Here is a 23,672-nt window from a genome sequence, read left to right on the forward strand (position 1 = left end):
TGAGCAGCTTGATAATAAGGAATTGCAGTAATCTAGTCTACACATGAACTTATTTTTCTGCATCACTTTGAAACGAGATGTGCCTGATTTTTGAAATGTTACGTAGATGAAAAAAGGCAGTCCTTGAAGTTTGTTTTATCTGGGAGAGACAAATCCTGATCAAAGATAACTCCGAGATTCTTTACGGTGCTGCTGGATGTGAGGGCAATGCCATCTAGAGAAACTTTATCATTAGATAATTGATTTCGGAGGTGTTCTGGGCCTAGTAGAATAACTTCAGTTTTGTCTGAGTTTAACATTAGGAAGTTGCAGGTCATCCAGGTTTTTATGTCCTTCAGACATATAGAGAGCTGTTTTTATTCATGCCAAACAAAGACGAAGAGGGAGGCTGGATCCAGGCTGCATCTGTCTCGGAATCGGAGAGGCACCCAGCGGTAGCCTGCAGGTGGAAAAGGAAGGGGGGCGTGAAAAGAAATGTATGTATAGCCGCTAATTACAAGATACGCAGAAGCATTTCCATGAAACTCGAGCACAGAGCAGAGACCGACCTTCAGTAATGCTGACACTGTCTATGAAGGGAAATACAACGATGGTCGCACAATGTCACCTGATGTAATTTAGCTCTTTGTCTGACTCCCAACCCCCCCCCCCCCCCCCCCCCTCTGTGGCTCACCTTTCTTCAGGCTGGTGAAGGGCAGGGTGTACTGGCCCACAAAATCGCTGCTGAAGAAGCCGGTCTGCTGACGGACACAGAGGCGGATGAGGCAGAGCTCGGGGACACTGATGCTGAACTTCATGGTAGTATTCCAGTGAGGACTCAGAGCTGTAATGGTAATTAGATTTAATTAATTAAGTCTTAAGTGGATGTGTTAATAGGCAACTGTTTGTCAAAAGGTGTTGTCATCTTTACAGGATGATCAGTGTTGTGTTCAGCTTGTTTTGAAAAGCTGATACTGCAGGGTTTCTTTCTTTCTATTACACAAAGAATCTGACCTGGTGGTGGCACCAGAACTAGAGGAAAAGTCAGACAATTTACAAAGTTATTACAATTCATCCTGGAGGGGACTGAATGTCTCCGAGTCAGTCTGGACCAAAGTGTTGAGCTGACCGACAACTGACATCGATCGAGTAAATAAATGATTATCCGATCCACAGCAGCATCCCTATCAGGATGACATGACGCATGACATGAAGTGCCATTTGTTTGCAATTCTACAGCGACAAATGAAGAGAGCACACGTAGATAACTAAAGACTCACCTCTGCTGCAGTTTTCAATCCATTTCTGATTCCAAACAATTTTCTCATGTTCCTCTGTTGCATCCAAATTTCCTTCTAAGTCCACATTACTTTGTATTCACCAGTGACCTTATCGGTTTCATAGCGTGAAATGATTTTATGATTTATGCCTATGCATAAGTGTTCTGTACCCTCCAGGACTGTTGGCCCACGATGCCCACACAACTCATTTGAGCTTCGGATAGGATCTCAGAATTTCATGTTTTCTGTAATTCTTAGTTTCTAGAAAATTGAAAGTTAAACTGCTCAGTTAACTCTGACAAAATACATCTTGGAATGATTAAAGTAAAAGTTAGCTGTGGGCCAGTCAAGCTTTATCTCGAGAACAAGGCCACATGCAATTGGTCTTGTAGTACTTACAGTTGTTTTTGACAATATGTGTGTTATTTCTGCACGAGTCAGATGCAATCCCATGAATCTCCACTCTGACAAAGGAGTCCAGAGCTTTGCCACTCCTGGAAAGGGGAAGGTTGGATGCACCAATCACCTGCAGATAGACACACAGAGATGCATTTCTGATGGTCACAAAGGGAGTGTATGAGAACGTAATTGATAACAGGAAATATAAAAGAGAAGAGAAAACCGGAGAGCCAGTAAGAGTAGAGAAAAGAAGAGAGGGGGAGAGGGCTGTAATTACACTAGTCTGGAGAGAGGCAGGCTTATCTGCACTCCTCTCACACTGAGCCGTCCCTTCCCCAGCTCTGATCAAAGACAAACCTGCATGTACTTATCACGACATGCACCGCTTGGCACTGATGGAGCTTTACAGTGTCCGGCCCAAAATTACAGTGTCTTTCCTTGATAAAGTCATGCTACTGCACGCCCTGCATTATGCTCATTCACTGTAACAATGGTCCGTACGTATAGAACAGTTTGGAGTTTGCAAGATTCTCTATTGAAAAACAAACCATTGCTAGTAGTTGACAGTTTTATGCTAAATAGACTCATGAGAGCTCAAGGGGAAATATTGTTTTTCTGAGCAGATGAATAATTTAAAGATTGAAAACTCAACCCTGTCTGAGTTACACTACTCGTGACTCCTATTTCCGCTGAGTTGAGAGCTGAGTCAAGATTGCAGGATTTTCCCTGAAGTGATCAAATAATACAGAATGGTGATGTGAATAAATATAGGTAGGGTGTCTCCCGGGGCACCCAAAAAAACGGAGCGCACCACATTTATATTTCATGCACTGTGCTCGGATGGTGTACTGTGTGTGTGTGTGTGTGTGCATCCTCCTTTAGAAGACAATGTCTGATGTGCTCATCCATCCTCATGAACTATTGTCTGATCAAGATTCATTTCCTTCATCAGACAACAGCAAAAAACAAGACTTATAGTAGAATTAAATACTGTATTATAGGGCTTTAAAGCAAAGGATATAGCCGGTGTAACAGGTGACATTTAGAACAGCTGCAATACTGACTGAGCTTAATTTAGGAAATAATCCACGACTGAGTCTTTTTGAAAAACATAAACACATATGCAGTCAGTTTAAATGATTCATTGCTGTTCATAAGACTAAGATGAGAGAGTAAGATGTTCCCTCGTCTACCTCCTCTGCAGTGAGTCCCATGTGATCCCAGGCAATTCCACATATTGTCTTTGCAGTACAAAGCCTACGATATCTCTCTCGAGTCCCATCATTATGTTCTACATAAGAGGAAACTCTTGTATCTCTGTAATTGGACTTAGAAGAGTGAGTGTGTGACAGTCGTCCTGATGGGAAAGATGTGACCGTTCTCTACAGCTTCATTCATCTTTTGCCGTGTGACTTGGATGCAGTACATTACAAGTGTCCGCTAACAAAAGAATGGAAAATAAAAGGATTCATTAATCGCATCCGGGTCTAATTACATTGGATCACCCGTCTCCTTTCCCTTTACTTTCTGAAGGAGGTAATCTAATTAAACGGAGACTATCTCAGGGAGATTTATGTTGTTGTTGGTTCACAGCATCTGGCAGGAAAGCATGTATCTGGAGGCTAAGAGTAAGATCTTCTACACAACCTGTATATTGTGAGGCATAGACAAACTCATGCATGCACATAAAGCACACACACAGCCCTGTAACATTACACCTTAATCCATAAATCCACCCTGAGTGGATTATTCAGCGTTCAGTGGTCCTGAACTGTACCTTGAGCATCAGGGTTGTGGGTTTGACGCTGCGCTGGCTGCAGCTGGGATCAAAGCTCCTCTGACTGGACACGAGCACCGCCGGCTTCAGGACGTATCCACAGCCCCCGTTGTCCTGGAAACGGCCATTATTAAGGTCCATAGGCAAGTCCCGAGTTTGGAAATTGAGAGCCACTGCAACACACCGCGGGACAATGTTTGGAACAATGAAAATGAGGAGCTATAGCTGTGACAACATTTTTTTTTTTTTACAAGAACAAAATTGCGAATGCCGAAAGCTTGTTCAAATAAAACGGGCAGCATGAGATGATCTCCTGCATACCTTCTGTGTTCTAATGCATCATGTTCATTCTGCAGGAGGGAGCTAAATTATATATTGACTTGGAATTTTTCCCAACAATTGCGTACATTGCATCAGGGACACATTCAACAGTGCAATAAATGCACCTGTAGTGGGATTTCTGCAGTGCAAAGCTCTTTGTTGGCATGTGTGCTGCATATATCATGTTTTCAGTTACATTTCAGACATATGAATAGATTGTCAGACAAAGGATGTGTCAGGGTCTGCAATAACGGGGACCAATAATGCAAAACACCTTTCATTTTGTCCTAACCAACACACTGCAATGCATCTTTCTGCTTCTTTTAATATATGTGTATGTCACAGGGTCCCATGTTCTGCTCATCTAACTGTAATTGATCCTTCCAGGCTGCTGCTTTTTTACCGCAGTCCCCTGCAACTGTGAAAAGTGCCGCTCACCATCTGCACAGCTGCCACCGAAGCACATAGACAATCTGCTCAGCCATCGGCAGGGCTTCGTGTCAGAGTCAGTGGCTGGCCGACTGAGCGATGGAGACGGATGTGCAAAGACAGACGAAGTGACGGAGCCAGACAGATCAGGGTCGTGACTTTATGTTCACGTATTGCCGGGAGGCGTGACGATGTAAAGCTTATGAATGTTTTTTTTGAAGAATAGTTACTCTCCGGAGCAACGGTATAGTGATATGGAGCCAAGCCCAATGCTCATGCTGGACTAAGAAGTGAAAACGAAAAAAATGTATAATCTCTGACCCAGACAGGGATGTGGTTAAAAAAGAGAGAGAAAAACACATTTGGGGGGGGGGGGGGGGGGGTGCAACTCGATTTAGAAAATGTGTGATAAGGACCAGGAGAGGACTTGCTCCGGGGAAATCACCGATGAGGTGGTCAGGCTGTGGACTGGAATGAAATGTTCTTTTCACTGCTAATCGACAGGACACTTGGCCAGGTTGTTCCCTCTGAAGTTTGACAATTTCAGTTTCCGAATTGCATTTCTCTCCATTTCAAAAGCTTGTAATGGATTGTGGTGGTTGTTCAGTGTGTGCCGAGAACTGCTGACACAAGAAAACCAGAGAAGACTTCATGTCTTTTTCTGAATTGGTGTTTTGACCAAAATTGAAATATTATTTCAGATTCCTGTGCCTAAATAAGTGTGTGTGTGTGTGTGTGTGTGTGTGTGTGTGTGTGTGTGTGTGTGTGTGTGTGCGCGCGAGCGCACAGACAGGCGTATACTCGCCCTCTCTGACTCACCGAGCTGTGAGCCGACGTTCCAAAACTCCTGAGGGTTGTAGTTGGTGGAAGTCGTCCTCGTGCCCGCTGGGTAAATCCTGCTGAGGAACTTCTGCGTGTGCTGAACAAAATCTGCCCCTGAGTGAGAGGACGCACAACACTCACAGGTCACATGTCTCCTCTGACTCACACTGATTAATCAGAAAGTCCACTGATTCAAACTTCACAGATGTCATGGTTGTGATGCTGTACATTTTAGTCTAACTCAGTGTCTGTTTGATGCAGTGATCAAGAAAAATATTTGGGTTTACCTGCAGGGACGCGGTCACTTTTTAATAGTGTCAGATTTCAATGTTCCCGAATGTTTTTTACTGATGAGTTGCTTTTATTCAAAAATATTACCTAAAATAGGATCCTATAGGGAAGATTCACCAATTTCTATGGTATGTTAGTCTAACACCTGAAAAGGTGAACTGTTTGTCGTGATCACCTTATGAAGCCTGGATAATTATCTTTATTCTGGATAGACTACAAAAAGGCTCACAGCTTCAGTCTGTGTGGACTCGTGCCATTGCTGTGTAGTTTCCCTGCAGGGTCTGAGGACAACAAGGGCCGACACACTTTTTACAGTATAGTCGAGACTATACAGCCGAGGCAACAAGCTCATAATGTAGCTGTGTGTCTGGAAAGTGTCACTCCTCCGATTTCATTTCGCTACATCACTGTTTCTTCAATATACTGCCGCCCAGAAGCGCGATGACAGTTTAACTGATTATCAGTTGATTTAAACTTCTGTGGGCTCTTTCCACTTCTGGCACATTTCTGGACCTGTGCTGTTGTGCTTTATTCCCTATAAAGTACTCCCCTATGTCGTATATGTCATGTTCAATATGCTTTCGCTATTATGGAGGTTTATGGCACAAGATGTGATTGCATTTCTCGTCCAACGAGGACCTACTGAGACTTGTCCTTTGAGATCAGTGTGATTATAAATCATGCGAATCTGCTGGGCTCATCAGAATTAGATTTTGTGATATCTGCAATCATCTGCAATCTCTTCCCACAGTTTCAACTATCCATACATAACATTTTACCAGAGGCTTTGGCTAGCTTGCGAGCTTTCTTCTCTGCCACGGATGTGTTCTCTTTGAAGTCCTGCTTGTCCTTTGAATGTCTGAAGCTGATGAACTTCACAGACCTTGTGTACACAACCAGGTCAGATAGAGCCTCTGCCACCGCCACCTTCTTCCTATGCTTATTACATTTAGGGTGGAGAGAAAGACAAACCAAAAAGAGTGTTCACCAAATAGCAACAAATGCTGTTGAAATTCCAAAGAGCAAAGCTTCACCTTCCTGTCCCATCATCTTGCAGCGTACATTCAACTATATCTGTACAGAATCTCCAAACAGTATAGAAATCTGCTCCTAAATCTAACTGACTTACTTTCTTCTTTGACCTCGCCTTTCTGGGAGACCAGAACTTTGCCTTGTTTTGACGATCCTCTTCCTCCTCCTCCTCATCCTCATCATCATCCTCATCCTCATCCTCGCCCTCATCTGTGTTCTCCTCTGCCTCTGTCCCTGCTGCGCCTTCAGCCTTTAGTTTTTTATTTTTGACCAGGATCTTATACTTCAGGTCCTGGTATCCCCACAAATGCACAAACATGCATGAATTCACACATGAATAAATGCAAAGGTACCTTCTTCATCATGGCACCTACATTCACCATCACACAGTTGCATCAGTCAAGCAAACTCTGAGTCGTATGTAGTATTTAAGTAATACTACAGTAATTATAAGCTTCATGGCTTCCTTTGGCACAGCACTCTTTCATTTTTCCTCGCTGTTGCACAAAACTATACAGTCTGGAGAGCTAGATCAGACGCTTTGCGTCTCTCGCTGTAATTTAGGATTAAAATGTGTCCATGTTTACGGTAAAAAAAGAGTAAGAACTGATTCGAAGCCTTTGATCTAAAGGGTCAGAGTGGAGTATAAGGTAATGAACAGTTTTTAAAGATTGCATAGTGGTTACACTTTCGTAATTGGATGGTAACTTGGGTGTGAAGCTGCATGGGTGTGACACATGAACGCATTCAGTATTCAAGTTGCTGGGGGTTAATAGTCAAGATGAAACCATTAGTGCTGAGGCTCCTATCTAAGCCCCCGCTTCCTGAGTCATAAAGATAAAGAACGATATGGGGAAGAAAATCTTATATGCACACTCAAGATAAAACATATCTCATTTCTTGCCATAAATTCCAAAGCAGTAAGAAGTCTGAGGCAGCAAGAAACTCCAGCGAGACAGCACACATCCATCCACTCTCAGAGAAAAAGCCTTCATCCTCCTCGTCATTTTCAATAGAATGTAGAGACGGTGCCAGCGTCTCTCAGGCCAGTCGCTCAGTCGAGGGTCTATGCAGCGCTTTCATTGGAGAAATCAGAACCCAAACAGGGTAATCTAAACGAACAATCAGCTCAAGTGCCTCAGCATGCTTAAAAGGATGGGCACTTCTCAGGATCAACCGCATCACATTTGATTTTGCGAATCTCTGAGAGATTAAAGAGGCTTGCAAATGCAGGCGTCCAGTTACCCCTGTGTCCCAGTGGAGGAGAGAGGCACAGGAAGCCTCAGAAAGAGACTAATGAGGCCTTCTGTGACGACCGAAAGGTCTCATTTCCTCCTTGTTTTGCTTTGCAATGACAGCCGATGAGGATTTATACATATACAAACACTGTCGTGCCTCTGCCTGCACCGGCAGCTCTAACATTAAACACAGATCCTGGTTCTGATGCACCACTCAGACAGTCAAAATCTTTCTTTTCTGAGTCTTACATTTGGGCTAGGGAGGTCCCCAGTGGTTGGCTGATCCAAGGGAGATCTCAGCAGCTTTTCCCCCAGGATCGAGATGAGCCACTTGGCCATGACCTCCTGTTGCTCCTTGGAGCAATGGTTTTCAATTGACAGGATCACCGGGTAAGCAGACACCTGTCAAGAAATAATCACATCAAAAATAATCATGATTTAAACTCTATTTCCAGCAATTATCATCATCCTGGATCTACTGCTCTCTCTCTCTCTGCAGGCTCTAAATTCTCTCGGCACATCACAGATAATGGCCTAAATCATATACGATCAGAGATGCTATTAATTAGAGCAAATGCAGCTAAGTAGGGACTCCTGGCGGCTAAGGAGGCAGGAGCGAACACTACTCTAGAATATGTCACGTAACACACTACAAGCTTTTACCTCGAAGGCATGTTGCTCCACAGTGGCGATGACGTCCTTGAATAGTAACTTCGTGGTTAGGGTGTAGCCATGGTGGACTATGGGCTCCATATCTGGCCCATCCCAGCAGTCAATCTCGATACAGCGACAGCCTTCTTTCAGAGCACTGTGCCGCAGAAAGACACACAGATGACCACATGCAGGCAGACAGAGACACATGCACACACACTGAGCTGTGGCAGGGCTACGATAAGCGCTTATAATGTGCTGCATGAGAAATTAGAAGTGAAGCGTTGACACACAAACTGAGTTCAAGCCATCATAACCACTCCCATACAATTGACACATTACTGTGTATTATATACAGTCTAATGTATGTAATACATGTGAATGATTTATAGAAAACATAGCATTCTACTAATTTAATCCAAATGCTTCTTCTACCTCAGTGAATCTGATCTGCTCCTCAAATGGTGCTGTTACATTTCCACTTGTGCTTTCTTTATCAAATCAAATATGGTCAGATATATATAGTACAGAACGTGTCTTGGTGTTATAAGATATTGCTTTTTTTATTCTGTTGTTTTGGTTGTGAAAACGTGGGGTGGGGCAATTATATATTTTCTTGCAACCTAACAATAGCCTGATTCTAGCTCCATCCATCATGCACAGACATGAGTGTTTATATGCTAAGCTAAGCTAACAATGGCCTGACTCTAGCTCCATCCTTCATGCACAGACATGAGTGTTTCTATGCTAAGCTAAGCTAACAATGGCCTTCATGCACAGACATGAGTGTTTCTATGCTAAGCTAAGCTAACAATGACCTGACTCTAGCTCCATTTTTCATGCACAGACATGAGTATTTAAATGCTGAGCTAAGCTAACAATGGCCAGATTCTAGCTCCCATATCAACTTTCATAAAGAAAGCAAATAAGTGTATTTCCCAAACATTTCCTTTACCACCTCTTTGCAACCAGGACACAAGCAGACAATAATGTCACACAGTTTTTTCAAGTGGGCACTATCAATGTGTTACGTTGATGCTAAGTTCCCATGTAAGTATTTCTAAAAACCCACCTTTTACTCCTGACACTTTGCTCTTCTTTCTATATGATTCATCCATTATCTACATAAACCAGAGCTTCCAGGCTGCTGGTTTGGAGGATTCCCCTCTACCAGCCGGCCAGGGTTCTCAGCACATTCACAGAGACCATAAATACATCCCTTCTGCTGCCATCAACCCCTTTTGTAATCACTTTCATGGTCCCATAAAGGGACCACAGCAAATTCCCTGTGCCTCAGCACACGAGTGGGTCAATGAAATGAGAGAATCCTGACAACACACACATATAGGTCTGGGGAAGAGACTTTAGAGAGAAGGTCAAAGTGTATTGAGGGGTGACCAATTTAAATGATGTTTAAATTGGCCTTATCTGGGTTTTCCTGACCCACGTTAAATAGCAGATTAATTAGATATAAAGATTCAGCGGATACGTTGATGTTGGTTAATTTGCAAGTGTAATTACACCTATGTCTGTGCAATTCAGTCATGTGGGGAATTGTTTCCTTGGAAGTGGGGTGTTTTTCTGAAGCGCTGCATCATGAAGAAGACCACAAGCTGTACTGTTTTCACTGTACTTACCAAATATAGGCATTCAGGTGGCTCTTTCCTATTAGCTGATCTCCGGTCAGGTAGGTGTTGTGTGATGACGAGATGAAGTAATTGGTGAGAGGCTGGTCCATGTTTTGGTAAACAGACGTGTGGGCCTGGTTGAACGCGCAGCAGTGTTTGGACTCCATGTACCTCATGAAACCCCCAAATGTCATGGACCTACTTTCTCTGGCTGGAAGAGGAAGAAGGAGCAGAGTAACACTGTCAGTGACACTCAAAATCAGCATTGGCTATTCTACCAAGTGCAAAACAAAAAAGTTTAAAGAGTGGACTACACTAGCCAACTCAAGCAAACGCTCTTTTCCTCATGTTAAAAAGTTAAAACAACTCCAGTGAATCGAGGCTCAGAGCCCAGAATCATGCTAGTGGCTCTGTGAGGCTGCATCCTATTGTTCCCTACCAATGAGCATGCTATGTTTAGCAGATATTTTAGCTTAGCATGTTAGCATGACAACATTTGCTAATAAGCACTAAACAAATCACAGCTGAGGGTGTTTGAATTGTCATCAGTTTTGCTGGCATTAATTTGGTCATTAACCAACCTGATGATGCCAGGTGAAAAGTCAGGGGATTACCTAAATCATTGGAATTCATCTTTTGGGCAAAATGTCACTGCAATTCATCCAACAGCTATGATGTTATTATAGTGACCACCTTTAACTTGCTCCAACAAAATATAGCTACTTCGTAGAGGCTACTGTGTTACTATCATCACTAATATTACATTAAGGATCAAGTCAAGATGAAAGTGACATTTAAAAACACAATAAGTAGGCTAGACTTAGTGTGGGGTTATAAAACTAGTCCAACTGAATAATCAGTCCCAAAGATGAGCAACCTAAATGAAACTAGTTCTTTGATTAAAAAGTCAAAGGTGTAAGACTGCGTACACACAAACCAGAGGAGAGAAGTAAACTTCAACTCCCAGGGAACACTACTGTAAGAAACATCCAATCAATGATCTTAAAATCGACCTTATTTTTCAAGTCAGACAGTTTGGAAAAGCACAGGTGTAATTGATGACATTAAAAACAACTGCATTCCATTTAGGTGAGCTACATCCAGAGTCCTGGTCTTGTTAATGTTGGCTCCCTGTCACAGCTAACTGGGACACTTGATGGTACTGCTCCATCGTTAACAACATTTCTTTCCCCTGTGCCGTTTCCTCTACGACAAGTCAAAATGTCTGCTGTGGAAAAGGTGTGTTTTGTCCTCACTGCTAGAGATGTGCTAAACCTAGAGATTAAACCTTGTGAAGCTGCTTTTACATTCAGCAGTTTTGTTTCTGCAAGTTATGCTGCTATTAAAAGAAAACAACCTCCTCTCTATTCAGGTAATTTAGTTGCTCAGGTAAATAGTATGCAGAGTAATTCTGCTACAGTACAGGTGTTAGAAAAGCTGAAAACTGCTCTTCAGAAGCCTCGCTTACTCAAAGACTATACCATGAAGTGAAAGTAAAGTGAGGACGGACTAGTTGTCAGTCTTGTGTTTTCCCTGTCTTGTGTTTTGCTGTTTGTGAGGCTGCACACTGAGCCCTAGACAACATCTGGTCAATTAGTCCGCTGACGTGCCTTACTCTTATATTTTCCTTCTGTCAATTCAACCCCCCTGCCTTAGAGCACTCACTTTGTCAGCCTGGGACCACCGGAGCTAAAGCCTTGACTTCTGTTTTAACCAAATTAGCATAATTACGTGATTAGTCCTTAAAGAGTAAGAGGGTTTTCTTTACCCATAGTAATGAGCAGCAAGCAGCCTGACATGGTGCACAGCTCTCTCTTCACTTACCTGTCTCTTCAATCTCATACGTAGCAATCAATCTCTCTGCCGTCTCTTCATTGGCTGTGAGCTCCACCTGTTCGAAGTTGAGGAACCTGACGATGGCGCTGGCAGGCAAAATGGTCTGCCCCGAGGCGTAGGACAGGAATAGACGCTGGACTTGAGCTTCCCTGGGACAAGGGGCCTTGCCTTTCTCCATCCTGCCCTGCACACAATCATTATAGCCTCTTAAGCCCTTGTCGCCAATCCTGGGAAGTTAGTCTTAAGTTTCTCTGTGAAACTTCCAACTTGTATAAAATCAACATGCAATTCTGGGAAGAGAATGTGGCTACCAATAATTTATCAAAGGCTTGTGTATGTCTGCGAGGCTGAATATCCGTCATGATAGTGTTAGAAGGAAGAAAGCGTTGAATTTAGGTCCTTTCAAAGCGTAGTGCTTCAGATTATTCTTTACGTTGTCATCTTGTAGATATTTCAAACACTTTCAAAGACACAGCACATCACTTGCTCTCTAAAAATATACAGGAAAGAGTGAATAAAATGTCAACTCGGAGATGTATCCCCGCTTTTACCTGAGCTCACTGTTGAAATACTACTTTTTCAAACTCAGCATGAGAGAGAATAAAAGAGAAGTCAGGGTCTTTCACTCTGCACAAAGTTCTCCCATCCTCTCACACAGCATCCTCCTCTCCTTTGTGCATCTTACATCTATCAAATACGAAGGGAACTCTGTGTGACTTTCTCATTTTAATCCCTCTCCTCTCCTTGTCATTCCTCTCAGTCAGTGAGACCAAAGTGTCTGTGACTTTTCCTAGCTGTGTGTGTGTGTGTGTGTGTGTGTGTGTGTGTGTGTGTGTCTCCCTCCATACCTTTCGTCTCTCAGACATATGCCTGTGCCAGTGTTGTCACTGGGTACCCTGCAGTGGGCCGGCCCCCCGTTGCATCTGTCGCCTCAGCGTGAGCAGCATAAAGCAACCAGCTCTGCTATCATTTTCATTAACATTTTATGCCGTTGCAGCAACTGTTTCTAAACCAGAAGATCCCATTTAAAGCACTGTATTATGTCTAATAATTGGCTATTAACTCAAGAAAAGTCACCAAATCTGACATAAAGACATGGATAAACTTGAATCCCACATTTACTATACCAATATTCAACCATTGTCAATGAGGAGCGAATCAGCTAGCATATTACACAGATAGATAACTATAACTATAGATAGATGCAACTCCAGTGGGAATGAGTCAAGTATTTCCTGGAAACTCAATGAGATACAGTGTAAACAGCAGCCTACCTCAGATATTGATGGTCTCTGGGTCCCTGTAGTATAGATATTTAGGAACAAGACATCCGGTATAAAATCGATCCAAACTGTGATTTTTCAGCAGGTTTCTGGGGAAGTACACAAAGTTGTTGCCATAGTTACAAAACATTCACACAGCATAACACAGTGCTGAAATATGCACAGAAGTCTAATTATTTAATTATTGTTACCACTGTGGAGGTTGTGTTTTTAGTCCTGTTTGATTGTTCTCAAAGGGGACTTAAAAGTAAACGGTGTTTGCCTTACGTTTCAAAACAAATTTTGTATAAATTTTGGCTCATAATTCACCAACTGCAAAGTGTAAACTGCCATTTTGAACAAGCGGTTTTTGTTTTGTTTTATAAAAAACATCCCATCCCTACCAAACTTGGTACAATTCCAACACCCTCAGCTGCACTTTGATTTTAGTGCTGGTTAGCAAATGTAAGCATGCTAACATGCTAAATCATGATGGTGACTATGCTAAACATTACACCTGATTAGCTTGTTAACGCTGTCACTGTGAGCATGTTAGCATGCTGCTACAAAGCACCAAATGTGCCTCAGCATATAGCCTTGTAGACCTGTTAGCATCTTTGTTGATTCTCTGATTCATTTATAATATTATTGTTGTCAGATGTGGTCTATTTGACATAAATTACAATAACTTAATAACTTAATAATAAGTTATTCTCCAAGAATCTGGGCCACCATTGGCCAATCAGGATTACTATTTTAATTAAAATCCACGTTAAAACTAATTAAATATTAAAACAATCATTATGTGGATGTATGAGCTCTTTGAGTGCTCTTTATTTTGCCAAGTGATTTAGTAACAAATGCTTCCAGCATGGTAAAGCATCTCAAAAGTCTGCACTGAGATGCTGTCTGACTAAATCATGCAAATAAATGTCTGTACGGAGCACCAGAGATTGATTTCAATGGTACTAACTTCATGGAGTAAAGTCCACCATCTCAAAAATGTCAAAACCACAGTGGACGAAAGTGTGAACGCATCATGAAAACTCATCTATGCAACAGTCAGTGACGCTTAGAGAACATTTCCACTGATTCTGTGTTGGTTGTTTTAGCAAGTTTGACAGGAACTTCCTCCCTGGTTGTCTGTGTAAATCTGAATGTTATTGGTGTGTTGTGAATCACTGGTGCACAACAATAGTCATTGCCCAGTCGTAGTCCAGCAGAGTCATTCCTGTCTGCACTAGGCTGTAATGGCTCGGCCTTGGGCCTGTCAGAACCATTGGGCATACGAGTTTGATGTGATAATTCCCAGGCAGTGAACATGAATCCTGTATATGGCCCCCGTCTCTGCATCACTGCACCTCCCTCTCCACGGTCGGTTAGTTGGACTCATCTGGAAGCAGAGTATGCTTGTGTATGTAGCTGTCGGTTTTTGCTTCCGTGCTAGTGTGTGCATCTGTGCATATTGGAGGGTCGATGGTAAATAAAAGATCAGCAGTCCGTACGTGTGTGTGTGTGTGTGTGTGTGTGTGTGTGTGTGTGTGTGGACATTACACGTGTGGAGCTCGGATGCACCCTCACGCTGCAGGCACACCGTCACTGCTGCTCATTGTGGGAAAATCAGATCACTTCGTATCACATTGTGATGCTCAGACATCACGGTTTTGTCTTTAATCACGTTTAATGCTGTGGCAAGGCAGAGTCAAAACCGCACCGGCTCAGATGATTAAGATGAGAAGAGCTGAGACTTGTGCGCTGGTTTGACATGTGACTCTGTACTTGAATTAGGAGGTGGGGGGCAGACCACGTTTCCTTTTGACAGTGTATTCCCAGCTGGATTTCCTCTGGCTCATTTGGTATTCATTGGCCTGTTGGAGCTTTGAGTCAGACAGCAGAATGCCAGCGGTAATGCTTGATTTCAGGGGATAACTAGAGAGGTGAGGAGCTGTGAGCTCTGGCATACAGTAGGCGCATGTATGGTTAATGGACTCGTAGCTCATCATCTCGCAACTCTGTGTCCTTAAAGATATATTAATTTACTAGCATTTCTATTTTTTCCCAGTCTTGTCAACCCCAGAGAAGTAGGAGGAGGTCGAAGTGGATAGTTAGGCATATAAAGCATTTTTCATCATGTTTCCAATTTGTTGTTTCAACGACTAAAACACTTAGTTCAGGTTAGAGAAAGACTGTAGCTTTGGTTAAATTGTCACCGTGTATCATCAAGTCAGTTTTGCAGAGGTGTTCAGTATTTTGCAAATGCAGCGTATTTGCTTCAGCAAATATGTTACATTTGAACCGGTCTGTTCATCACCTGAAGCATAAAAATAGTGTAGCAGCTGTAAAGTGGATTCCGTTACAATCCAAACACGCACACACAATTGCATGCTGGCCGAGTTAATTGCCAGCTGGGTGAGGAAAGATGATAGTGATGGGCTCATTATTATGAACTATTGCTTTATTTCGATCTCTTTGCTTTCCTCTTCCTTGGGGTTCTAGCACAACTTTGTCATCGGGAAATCCAAAGCTCGCTTCAGTTTAGAGAAACTGCTAAAAGCACAACCAGCTAAAAAAAACTGTAAAATAATAATACATAACTCGAAGGCTGTGGAATCAAGATTAATCTAAATTCATGGCTGCTTAGTATTCGTGCTATTCCATTCCAGAGATATTGCTATAGCCCTGAGCAAATGGCCATCTGTTGGTGAAAATCACCATGCAGCAGCATGCATGTTGTTCAGGCGTCGGAGTCATCATTCTCTGACAGTGCTGGGGTGTTGAGAGGGGCAGACATTTGGTTATTAGGAGAGATCCCAACCAAGGGACATCAGTGAGTCAAAGCAGCCGGCAGAGATGTTCATATTCAGCTCAGGATGGAGACAATGATACAGATCTATGTCCATCCTAAGGAGTGTGTTACATTTATGATGCATGCACACTGTATTCAAGAGCGTACAGGTTGTGACGGGTCCTCCACATCCAGCTCACGTTCCCCTTACAGAGTCTGACATAACCAGCAGAAATCCTCAGCTCTGTGGATACAGCGGAGGCAGATTGCAGGTCATTATTACTGCAGATCTCAAACAATGCTACCTGTCTCTCGTTCATGTCTGTTCCTATCACTTTAAAATATTTTGGGAGGAGACATGGAGAAATGTTTAAAAACTGACAGAGCTAACTTTCGGATGTGCTGTCATGATCTTTTCTCATTACGTTACTTCACAATTTGTCAAAAGACTATTAAGCCACTTAAATTGAGCTAAATATAATGCATTGGCCCACACTTTGTATGGCTTATGCAGAGTATAGCTATAATTAGAAAGCACTACTATGAAGAGTGCTAATTTAATTACTGCTATTACAAATTATAGCATAATCGTCAAACTTTTGCTGACTGCTGTTTTAATTATCGCTGGTTCCAGCCAATGTGCAGTGATCCCCAGCAAATTACATATCCCCTTTCTGTCCCAGTGTGCTTTGCCCATCCATCTTCTATATAATAGCCATGGCAGATTAATTGGTGTCTCTTAGCCTTGCTGACTGCCAGGAGTGATGTGAGGGAAGTGCGTCCACCTGACGGGGAAAATTGGACCATTTAGCTTTCTATCATGGTTCACACAGCTTCGCCATCCTCCCAAATAATTTATGCGCCCAAATTAACCTAAATAGAGTCAGGCATCAAAATGTGGCTCCCACCCTCTACTAGACAACTTGGAATCAGTACAGGATGAAATAACCGATAGTGTTTGGGGTAAGTCAATTAAGCATCTGTCTAATCTGTCTATGTATGTGTGTGTGTGTGTGTGTGTGTGTGTGTGTGTGCGTGTGCGTGTGTGTGTGTGCGTGTGTGTGTGCGTGTGGGTGGTCCACTGCCCCGTGGATGCAGGCCATTTCTGGCAAAGACAGAACTGGATACTCAGGCAGTTCATCAGGCAAGGATGGCTCAGCCAACCATCATCATATCATTAAAAGATGGAGCGCTCTCTCAACCACTCACGGTAGCAACAAACTGCCAAAGCTCACATACCTATCGGACCCTGATGCTACGAAAAAAGGAAGGCTGATTCAGCTTGTAAGCCCCATTAGTGAGAGTGAGAGGCTCTAAACATGCAGCTTTGACATGAGTATTAAGTTCTGCATAGCCCCTTGAGCCGTCAATGGAGGGTGTATGTAGGCAGGCAAGGTAGTGGTAATAGTTTATTGAGTGATGTCTATCATTCAAGACGCAGAATGAAAAGAGAAGCACAGTAGGAGCTGTATCTCGCAGTCAAGTAGCACACTGCAATGTTGCTGTCCATTACAGGATTTAAGCCATCCACAGTCCACCATTTCTGAGCGGGTCAACACAGCATAGTGCAAGGCTTGCTTGTGTTTTTGTGCTACTTTTGTTGGCGGAGGCGCATGTAGTACATACACATACAGTATAATGCAATGTGAAAAGGTTGCTTCGCTCGGGTGATCCAACTGATATTCATCACCCTAGGCTGAAGCTCTTTGCACTACTAAAAAAAGTCTCTAAAACGAGTTCATTTAAGTCCCAGAAACAGAAAATATTCATAGCATATTTAAAAGAGCCTCTCTCGAGCTCTAGGCCTCGCAAATCATTCAGGGCATCATGTCAAAGGCACACGCCCACATACAATTCATAGTGTGAATATCTTGGACGGAATCATCTCAGTAATACTATCTAAAATCGTTATTGAGATGCAATTAACATCTTTACTAACTAAAATAACTAAATTCACATTAATACTCTCATCTTAAAGGAGCTATTCCACAGCCGTTCAAATTGTTCATCATGATATCGGATTAAATTGGTTAACATCTCATCTCTATTCACAGATCACTGTGCCCTTAGGTTTGTTAAAAGCTTCGGCATCATTCTCAGAAAGAAAAGTGTTGACACCAGAGTGAAAAGGTGTGACACGCAGACACTTTGCATTCATGCTCTCTGACAGCCTGTCAGAATCTCCACAATAGGAGGAAACAAGACTTTCATCTCTGCCGGTGAACTATTACATATGAGTCGGGCAAAATTCAAATTGATATGGGAAGTATTCATATTAGAAAACCCCTGAGCATTGCCGGAGTGGGAGATTGTGAGGCATCAGCAGTACAAAAGGAAGATCATCTGTATGTATGACACAGCACAGGCCAGGGACAGGACAATCAAGGTAAATGTGTGCATCAGCATCTGCTGTGTTAGGTGGACGTCTGCTTCATATCTGAAATGTAGCTACAATGAGAACAACTGTCATCAAGGGGCTAATTAGAGGACGTCGCCTCTCAAGTATACTTGGGAGAGCTGCACTCTGGGTTCATTGTAATCCATGATTAAAAACTACTGACCACACTTCAGTCCTCCGCTCCCCATCAGAGTTTCATAAATTCATCAATCAACCAGTAAACAGAATATTTGTGACCACCTGTGCTGTCCCAGATATAGCAGCTAAGAAAAAGTAAGGTGTTTACATCCGCTAAACAATGAAGAAATCTGGAAATCTTAACAGGATTTACAGTATTTACCCAAACAGTTGCTTTTAACATGGTGCATTTAAACATTCCCACTGTCTCCTGTGGCTTAGGTGCAGTGAAAGCCCTGTGTTGTCTCAACGTTCCCATTACGCTTAATGACTCTGTGTGGGCTGGTGGACTCCTTTGACCACTGTGACTGAAATGAGCCCTGCAATTCTGGCTCCACCGTTCCTCACTCAGGAGACTAATTAATCCGTTGCTTGGCAACATCTGGCAAGGGCTTGATTTATGGAAAACAGTCTAAACACCTGTTATATGCTGAGACAGGAGTGGTTGGAGATTGAGTTATTGTGCAGCCCGTCAGGCCCTCTCACACTGTCTACATACCTGGCAGCAAAATGAGATTTGACTGGGACATTTACATATTTAGGTTTCCTTTGCGCCGAAAATTGAGTAGATGATTTGGTTTCTATTGTTATTCTTATTTCCAAAATTGTTTCCCCGGCATCACCTTCATTAGATCACACACACACACTGCACACCCCATTGTTGTTCAATGAAAAGCGTGCAAAACATTAATGCGGGTACGGCTAAGATAAACAGAGGCTTTGCAGCTTCATAAATGTTTCCCTCACATCCTCATTAATCCCGCGCATCATATTCAAACAAAGCTGAACTACAAAGCAGAGATTTCTGGAGGGTACCTCCAATTATTGTCAAGCGGTGTCCTGTTTCCCCCCAAAATCCTCTAGTAGCTTGCTTGTACCTGCAGGGACATGGCAGTCATCCAGAACCGTGTTGTCTCACATTTTGCAGACTGTTCCCCTGGCATCTGTCTTTGTAAAAAAAAAAAAAAAAAGATAGTGTGTGCCCTCTGCATGGCACTTACCCAGCTCATTGCAAACAATAGTCTCTTCACCTGCAGTTTTGACATCCATGTCACCTCAGAGACCTCAGAGCGACACATTGCTGAATCTGTCAGGTGATCCCCAGCTTTGTTTCCTGTTTCTATATTAAGCTTGGTGTGTGTTAACAGTGAATTTTATTCCTTTAGTAACGTCTACATTTGCATTTCTTTGAATGTGCTTTTCTTTTCTGTCTGCCGCTACAGCCCCCGCCGACAGAATGTCTTCACTTTCTCATAGAGCACCTTGTGCTTCGCCGGGGTGGAGTGCCGTGAGCTACAGTCTGTCTCGCTGAGCTCAGAGGAACTCATTCATCACAGCTCACTAAATAAATCAGGAATTCCTTAATTGCATTTCACAGCAGTCATGATCTGCAAATTAGGAAGCAAGGAGCTCGTTTTGTGTACGCTACTGTAATTGCATGATAGTCACAAATGCAATTAATCCAAACCTTTCTGCTCTGATTCATTGCCAGTTTTTGCTCTTTCTGTCATTTTCCCAATGTTTCATCATATATGAAGGTGTTTTATTCATTTTGACAATGTTTCAAGTTCACAAGCAGGCCAGAGAAAGTGGATAATAACATTGTGTCATTTAGAATGAATATTTTATTGGAGCAGCACTCATTAAGCAGCTGCTGAAAAGAGTTCAGCTTTTATTTTTTCTCACCACCAAAGGCTGTCTAGAGAAGATATTACACCTCGTGACTCCAGGATAAACTTGTAAGGCGCCTTCCACACAGGACGAGGTTTGCGCCGCACTTCTGATCAACCAGGTTGAGCTTTGGGTGCAGGGAGCCGCGTGCTGCGCTGTGTCTACGCCTTGCTCGACTCAGCAAAAAGCATTGTGTTCTGAGGCGTTGGGTGTTTGGGTTTGCCAGTCGGTCAACAACTGGAAAGTCGTGTGTACATTTCCCCCACTGTAGATACAGTTGTTTCTCTGCATCTACACTCTCCAGGAAACAAGGAGCTCTTCTGGGAAATCCACCAGTTTCTACGCTTAGAAGTATAGTGGCAATGGTTGTCATTGCTCATGAAGCACGATTACAGTTGAGTCATGCTTAAGCTTCGCAATCAGGATCATACAGGCTGACCACCATCTTGAGTGGATATTTAGCTCTGTCTTACAGGTGAAAGGTTTGGTCCAAAAAAAAATCTTCCTCTTAGTTTGAGAAAATTTCTTGAGGAGCTCTTCTTTTTCGACAGTAAGGTATTTCAATCAGGAGAGACTTTATTACACAGGCATACAAATTGAAAAGTGCAAAGTCTTTGGCGATTGGACTCCATCCTGAAGTAGGATAATAGAGGGGTAGTGACGCTGAGGTCGGATAAGGCCTAATCCCCCTGGAGTCCAGACACTGGTGGTGATGGTGATGAAGGGAGTTGCTGCAATCCGATAATGAATGAGGAACATGACTGTGATGCTGACTGGAGGTGACTGGGGTGGAGGGGGGTCGCATCCGATTGTGCTGAAATGACAACTGACAGCAGCAGAGAGGAGAACATTTTTTAAAGTTTGACAGCAACGATGTTATTGGCTTAAAGAGCCCCTGTAATGCATTTCCTCTTTTTCCCTTTCTTTTAGTGTGTTACATATATTTTTGTACATATAAAAGGTCTGTAGAGTTGTAAAGCCTTACAAGCCTGAAGGTCACGCCCAAAGGGGGTTAGTCTGTGCAGAACCTGGTTGGTTCATTTAAAGTGAACGCCCACAATCAGCTGATAGAGTAATCACAGGGAGAGAGAGACTGAGAGATTATGAATGAAAAGGAGTGGAATGAGTCTTCCTGACCGAACTTCCGCTTAAGCTTCACATGGTGTAAAAGGAATTACTATGGTCTAAAACATGTCTGCTCAAATTAAATCAAATGCACATTTCTTCATTGTAACTGGCCCAAGCCTTCATCTGAAATCTACCTTCATGCCTCAGCATGCAGTGAGTCATTATCCAACTCTCACAAGGATTAGACAGAGAATCAAAAGATGTCAGTCCAAGAAATCGTGATTTGATGCATATGTAAATGTGATGTAAGAGAACCAACAGGTGACATATTGGTAAATGTTAAATATTCCCATCACAAACGCACAGTTAGGAAGTTTTCTATGGTACAACTTCACAAACATCACAAGTTTTCTGTCCATGAGCTCTTTAATCTGTTGGCCATAGAGCGCACACGTTAACCTGTGTTGCTCATGCACCTTCTGTACTGCTGCTTTATTGTCAAATGTTTTCATAATGCTTCTATTATTATTGCTATTCGGTCACCTGGGTGACTTTAACCCCTTCTATGTGTGATATTCAACCATTGGCATACAGCAGTCTGTCCATCCGTCCTTTCATCAGCCCGTCCATGTGACCGTCAGTTTAGAGGGTTTGCTTGCTCTTTATTTATTTTACCTTTCTGCTGAGCCCAGCAACTGCGTTGAATGTGAGCCATCCAGCCGACAAAGCACTGATTACTTGTCTGCCTGCAACAAGAGGAGAGTGAGAGCAGCAGGCGGAGGAGGTTTAGAGGATGGACGGTAAAGAGGATACCAGGAGGGGGGGGGGGGATAACTGTTCATGCAAGCTTTAATAAGTCCGATGTGAAAAAGGAGAAAATCCTGTGGCTGAATCATTGTGTGCATCCTATTTTGCGTGTATACATTTCTCGTGTATGTATGCAAATCTGTGCATACCTGTACATCTGTCATTCTGTCAGTCAGTGTGTGCTCAGTGTTTGCTTACTCCACACCACAGGCATGCAAGCTTTTCACTCGCATGTGATGCTGTGTCTTTGTTACACAGCACGGCGCCAACCCTGCTGGAAATCCTCCTCCGCTCCCCTCCTCTCTGCAGGAGGTCAGATGTGTGACATCTAATCAGCCAGGCTGTACTTGAGATAAGTGGGGAATCAATACTTATTGATTAGGGGAGCTGCCACAAGAAACTCTTCCCCTCGGCGTCCCGGTATAGAGAGCAGATGGCCCTGCGTACCGCATTTAGTGGCCCAGACACAACCTCACCGCAGGACTCAGCTGTGTCCTATAGCCTCTCCAGCAGACTGACAAATTTAGATTCTTATGCAGAGTCACACACACTGTGGCACTCTCTCACTGAAAGAGGTGTCAAGGAATACAAATCCTGTGATTTTCAGGAATATTGTGCAATGCAATTCAATCAAGGGATGTTTTATTAAAATGCTGTTTTGTATTTTTGCTATCTTCACTCTTTGGAGAAGATTTGTTATTACAGCGAGTGTGTGTGTGTGTCAACCATTCTTTACATTTCTGTGTGATGTGCAATACATTGCTGAATGTCGATGCACTACCCTTATGCTTACTGGACCTTGACGAAGGAGGAAATGAGCTCAGATTTCCCCAAACCCATCACTCCCACTTGTCGATTCAGAGTCAATTTACTGCCCCGGCACTTTCACTGTTGCTGACACTGGTCATCTTGCCAAATGGCTCAACTATATGCATTTTTGTTTCTTTTTCAGTTTGTGGTATAGTTGGGAGCTCTGTATTAAATATTTCAAAAGCAATGTCGAACTCCCTACACCTAAACAGGTGTGGAGTGGGAGGTAAAAGCCGAGAGCTGAGTCACTGACTCAGCACAATGTGCAATCTGCCACATAAGCAGAATAAATAAACCACCAGTTATCTTGTGTACCAGGAAGAGAGAGATTTAATTCACTTATGTTGCGTTAATCTATAATTGACCTAAGACCAAGAAAGAGGAAACTTATATTTGTTTATTATTAAAGTGACACTGGCAGAAATACTATGCCAAATGTTTTTTCTTGTGTTTCGTTAAAACAATTTATAACAAACATGGAACTCTTCGAGTATAACTGGTGGCGGGATTACATTTCCTCACATATATCACATTCTTAGATTTCCCATCTGAACCTGTTTTCTGTGTTTATTTTGGAATGTCAGTAAATGAACACATTGTGTGGGAGTTTCACTTCTGATGCAGAATGACTGAAAGTCCCTGCTTTGCTTGTCTTGTCTTGTTAACACGCTGTAAGCCACCAGCCTTCTGAAGTCTCTAAGGACAGATCATTTGTGGTAGAACATTCAGTGCTTGTGCACCGTGTCAGCGTAACATGACGGTGTGTATAAAGCCGTGTGTAACTGCATACTTCATCAATCATAGGCAAATCCATCGTTTCAGGAAGTGACTACAGAGGGACTATATAAACACACAAATAAGGCAGAGCATCTACGACTCAGGGCTCTCTCTTTTTGATAGAGATCTCATTTACTCAGTGCCCAAGGAGGCGGGTCGGGTTGTGAACAAGAGAATAATTAAAGAAAAACACTTTTTTTGATGGATAAGCTTTTACTTTAGATGTGACATTTT

General features: G+C 42.8%; 1 protein-coding gene across 1 annotated transcript; it reads right to left on the reverse strand.

The window, feature by feature from the left end:
- Positions 1-356: 356 nt before the first annotated feature.
- Positions 357-11,861, reverse strand: LOC142947910 (1-phosphatidylinositol 4,5-bisphosphate phosphodiesterase zeta-1-like). The gene is made up of 11 exons (XM_076089781.1): positions 11,672-11,861; positions 9,857-10,058; positions 8,232-8,376; positions 7,818-7,970; positions 6,428-6,622; positions 6,078-6,237; positions 5,005-5,121; positions 3,436-3,608; positions 1,659-1,785; positions 674-823; positions 357-439 (listed from the first exon to the last, which is right to left on the reverse strand). The coding sequence occupies exons 1-11, from the start codon at positions 11,859-11,861 to the stop codon at positions 357-359; spliced, it is 1,695 nt and encodes a 564-aa protein (XP_075945896.1).
- Between the last annotated feature and the right edge of the window lie 11,811 nt (positions 11,862-23,672).

Source organism: Anarhichas minor, unplaced genomic scaffold (genome assembly GCF_050575085.1).
Source record: "Anarhichas minor isolate MPS153535 unplaced genomic scaffold, ASM5057508v1 ptg000011l, whole genome shotgun sequence".
In the NCBI taxonomy this organism is placed as follows: domain Eukaryota; kingdom Metazoa; phylum Chordata; class Actinopteri; order Perciformes; family Anarhichadidae; genus Anarhichas; species Anarhichas minor.

Bases quoted from the DNA above. Each gene is read 5' to 3' on its own strand.
- LOC142947910 (XM_076089781.1), bottom strand. From the start codon at position 11,861: ATGGAGAAAGGCAAGGCCCCTTGTCCCAGGGAAGCTCAAGTCCAGCGT. The intron at 6,623-7,817 runs GTAAGACTCAGA...TGGGGATACCAG, and splicing joins GGGACCTCCCTAGCCCAAAT to GACCTGAAGTATAAGATCCT. The intron at 5,122-6,077 runs GTAAAATGTTAT...CCTCTCACTCAG, and splicing joins CAAGCTAGCCAAAGCCTCTG to GGGCAGATTTTGTTCAGCAC.